This window comes from Kryptolebias marmoratus, linkage group LG5 (assembly GCF_001649575.2).
Source record: "Kryptolebias marmoratus isolate JLee-2015 linkage group LG5, ASM164957v2, whole genome shotgun sequence".
NCBI classification, from domain to species: domain Eukaryota; kingdom Metazoa; phylum Chordata; class Actinopteri; order Cyprinodontiformes; family Rivulidae; genus Kryptolebias; species Kryptolebias marmoratus.
The window spans coordinates 16,058,377-16,062,108 of NC_051434.1; the positions used below are offsets into that span (position 1 = coordinate 16,058,377).

Below are 3,732 nucleotides of genomic sequence, written 5' to 3' on the forward strand. Positions count from 1 at the left end.
ACACACACACACACACACACACACACACACACACACACACACACACACACACACACACACACCTGTTGTCTCTGGTCCAGTCCGGCCGAAGGAAGGTGAAGAAGAGGCACGAGGGGTGCTGGGTGCACAGCTTCTGACAGTGCTCCGCAGACGGAGAGAAAAGGAACGTTAGATCGGCTCCAGGAAAGTCCATGTTCTCCAGAAAGCCCGGTCTGCATTCTGAAGAAACGGAAAAGGAGACGTGTTTCTCAGAAATACCTTCTTGTTGCAGTTAATAGAGGAGAAGTTAGTGCCCAGCGTGAGTTACCATCAGTAAAGGCGAAGCTGCTGAGGGACAGAAGACCCGCCGCCACTAAGAAGGCCACCATCTTGTGCTGCTGTTGACCCGCGCCGATTATGAGGCTGAGCCCAGCTGTGGTTTAAGAAGAGGGTCCAACAAGTGCAGGTTGGGCCAAAGGGCGGTCTGGTAACCCTTTTTAGGGCTGTTTGCAAAATGTGATTGCGTCACGTCCAAACCCCTCCCCCTCTGCGGTTTGACTCTGTGTCCTGCGAGGAGGCAAAGCAAACCTGTCGCGGAGATACTCAAAAAAATGGAGCTTCGGGACGAATCGGCTTCAACCCATAACGTGGTTTAAGCAACCAAAAATGGGCCTCTACGTATTAGTTTGGTTGTAGACGACTGGCAGCTAGAGCGGCTAATATTACAAAAAACAAACAAACAAACAAAAAAGAAGCCAAAACTCACTGACCTGATTTCGGCCCCCTTGTTTCGACACGTCTTGTGTCATCATCGGACGCAGAACTGAGGCAGGGAAATCGAACAGGTGTGTTTCGACACAGTGGAATTGCCTGAAATGCGAAATAGGACGAGCGTGTCGGTGCAGATTCTAACTCATCCAGGATTTCATCTGAACAGTTGAAAAAGGCTCCTTCTCTCGTTTCTTTAAGCTGTTCCAACTAGAATTTAAAAGTCTGCACTGTTTCGGTTCTATGGCTTACGTCACGTATCGGGACATAATGAAACCGCAGGTGCTAAAGTGATTCAAATCTAACCTCAAGTGCACAAAAACACATGACCGATTGCTCCACGTCTTTATTTACTGCACAAGAATCAGGCCAAAATTGAAACCTCTTAAGAGTAACAGTAAGATCCACCTATAAAGGTGTATAAAGGTATACAGGGGTGTGTTAACACAATGCCAAGGCGGAAAGTCATCAGCAATGACCTCTCAAAAGTCACCGTTGCTGCCCATCGGTCTGGGAAAAGGGTTAAAGGTCGACTTCACAAGTGGAAAACATCTGAAACAGCTGCCGGTCTTTCCAGGAGAAACCCAAGCACAGCATGTCAGCTGTCAGCACGGCGGTGGAGGGCTGATGGTTGGGGCCACAGGACCCGGGCACCTTGCGGTCACTGAGAACGACCCCGGGCTCCTCTGTTCACACACGCTAAAGTGTTCTCTAGTCGACGAGTCATGAAACGGAGAACAAGGATCCCAAACACGGCGGCTAATCTACAGCAGAGTGGCTTAAAAAAACAAAGGAAGGTGTTGCAGTGGTCTGAACCTTTTTGAAGTACTGTGTGTGCATGTGTGTGTGTGTGTGTGTGTGTGTGTGTGTGTGAGAGAGAGAGAGACAACCCCACCATTTCCTGAAGATTTCATCCAAATCTGTTCATTACTCTTTATGTGATCTTTGCGAGCAGACAGACCAACCGGCCCGACAGCAAACAGGACTTCCTTGGCGGAGGTGAGTGCTGGGGCACAGACAAGGTTTTGACCTTTGACCTTGAAATCAATCGGCCTCACCCTCGACCCGTGAGTTGTCCAGCTGTGCAGTCTGACGTTCCAACACGACACTGTTGCCGAGCCGGAGCCCAGGATCACCTTTAACCTTGACCTTTGACACCCGGGTCGCCATGTCTGACGTTTCCTGAACATTTCAGGAAAATCTGGACGTAACTTTTTTGAGTAACCTTGTGTAGATCCTACCGAAGACATCACCTCCTCAACGGGGGGTAATAAAACAAATATATATATATATATATATATATATATAGTTGTATGACTAAAGATCTTAACAATGATAACGCAGTCGAACTCGGAATTCAAACTTCTTTATTTATATTTTCTTCACGGCACAAAAACATCTTGCGTGGAGTAAATTACACACCAATATCTGAAAAATCACCTAACATCGAGACAAAAATGCAAACGCCTCGCTCGTTCGAATGGCGAGGGATTCTCGACAGTGGTACAGCAGAAGGACCCCCTCAGAGGGACTTCAGGGTGTCCATTCCCGGGGAGTCCTTCCAGCTGGGGGGCCAGGTGCTTTTGATGCTGGGCCTGTCCTTCAGATTCTTATAGTAAGCTGCCAGTTTAGCATATTTCTCCTCACACAGCCTGCAAGAAGAAAACAAACCAAAAAGATCAGTTTTTTTTTGTTCTACCCCCCCCCACCACTCCCATTCTTTGGAAACTTGCTGATTTCCGGTCCCTTACCCGAAGCGGAAGAGAAAAGCGATGACTGGGAACACGATCACATCAGCCATCGTAAAGTGCTTTCCAGCAAGGTAATCGCACTGTGGGGGGGACAGAATAAGACAATAAATCCCGTTAGCAAAGGTCACATATGGATAAACGGTAAGAAGAACTTTACATTTTGACTTTGCTAAGTTAACTTCCACGGACCATTAAAAGGGTGTTTCTTTTATGGAATCATGGCAAATGAGATTTCCTTCCTTCCTGCCAACAAACGCACCCAAAGCAGGAGGAAACAGACCGTCAGGCAAAGACAGAACTGGTTGAATATCGTCGGGAATGCTCCCAAACCTCAGCCAAATACCGGGAAGTCATAGTATCCTGCACGGCTTACACAACTACAAGCAGCAGGCCTGACTAGATTTTTTGTTTTTGGATTACAGCCCCTACCTTCATGTAGTTCTCCCATCGCTGCACCTCCTCCCTCAGCTCCCCGCGGTTCCTCTCCTCGGCGGAGGCGTGCCTCTCGTTCTCCGGCACGAAGCGCGTGTAGAAGAGGGACTGCGCTAAAGGGGGAAGGAGAGCAAAAACAAACCAAGGCGTTCAAGTTCAGTTCAAGCCCCCCGCCGCCCCCTGCCATTGGCATGACAAACATCCGCTCGGCTCGCACGTGGAGCCAATTACTCCCGCTTCCTGTCAGCTGAGCCGGGCCGGTAAACGGGGCTCGGTTTAAAAGTTTAGGAGTTTTTTTTAATTTTTTTAGGAAGAGGGGGGGGGGCATTGGTAGTCCGACTGGTCTGAGCATGTGATCCCCTTTAGGGGGGGGGATTAACTCAGGACCTGCTGACATCCCCGAGGGATGGACCCGTCACGCCACACCCGCGGATTATGCAACAGGCCTCATTAGCTCGTGCCCGGTGTGTGTTTTCGACTAAGACGGATCTCGTGGGACGAAAAACAGAGTCTGTGTGGCTCCGAGGCGCCAAAGCACGCTGCGGGTCCAAGTCCCGAAAGGACCTCCGAGCTAACCCTCAGACGCTGGGTCCTGGGGCCAATCGGGACGAGGGAGAACAACAAACACCAGAGGGACGCTCCTGCGCCGAGGAGGGGACCTACCCATTTTCTGGAAGAGCGTGAGACCCTCGAACATGCGCTGGTGCATCAGCGCCATCTCATCCGGGTTGTCCGGTATCAGCTTGGTCCCCTTGCTCTTGTACCTGTCCTGTGTGTGTGTGTGTGTGTGTGGTGGTGGGGG

General features: G+C 50.1%; 2 protein-coding genes across 2 annotated transcripts in view; both read right to left on the bottom strand.

The window, feature by feature from the left end:
* The window catches only part of LOC108238782 (coagulation factor XI), a 3,506-nt gene extending 3,039 nt beyond the window's left edge, over positions 1 to 467 (bottom strand). The window contains exons 1-2 of the mRNA XM_017421091.3: positions 308 to 467; positions 63 to 219 (exon numbers count right to left, since the gene is read on the bottom strand). Coding sequence (XP_017276580.1) covers positions 63 to 219; positions 308 to 368 — 218 coding nt within the window. The 5' untranslated portion in view covers positions 369 to 467. The remainder of the gene's footprint in view (positions 1 to 62; positions 220 to 307) is intronic.
* A 1,630-nt stretch (positions 468 to 2,097) lies between these two features.
* The window catches only part of LOC108238081 (glutathione S-transferase A-like), a 2,328-nt gene continuing 693 nt past the window's right edge, over positions 2,098 to 3,732 (bottom strand). The window contains 4 exon segments of the mRNA NM_001329349.1: positions 2,098 to 2,399; positions 2,499 to 2,578; positions 2,928 to 3,043; positions 3,594 to 3,699. Coding sequence (NP_001316278.1) covers positions 2,270 to 2,399; positions 2,499 to 2,578; positions 2,928 to 3,043; positions 3,594 to 3,699 — 432 coding nt within the window. The 3' untranslated portion in view covers positions 2,098 to 2,269.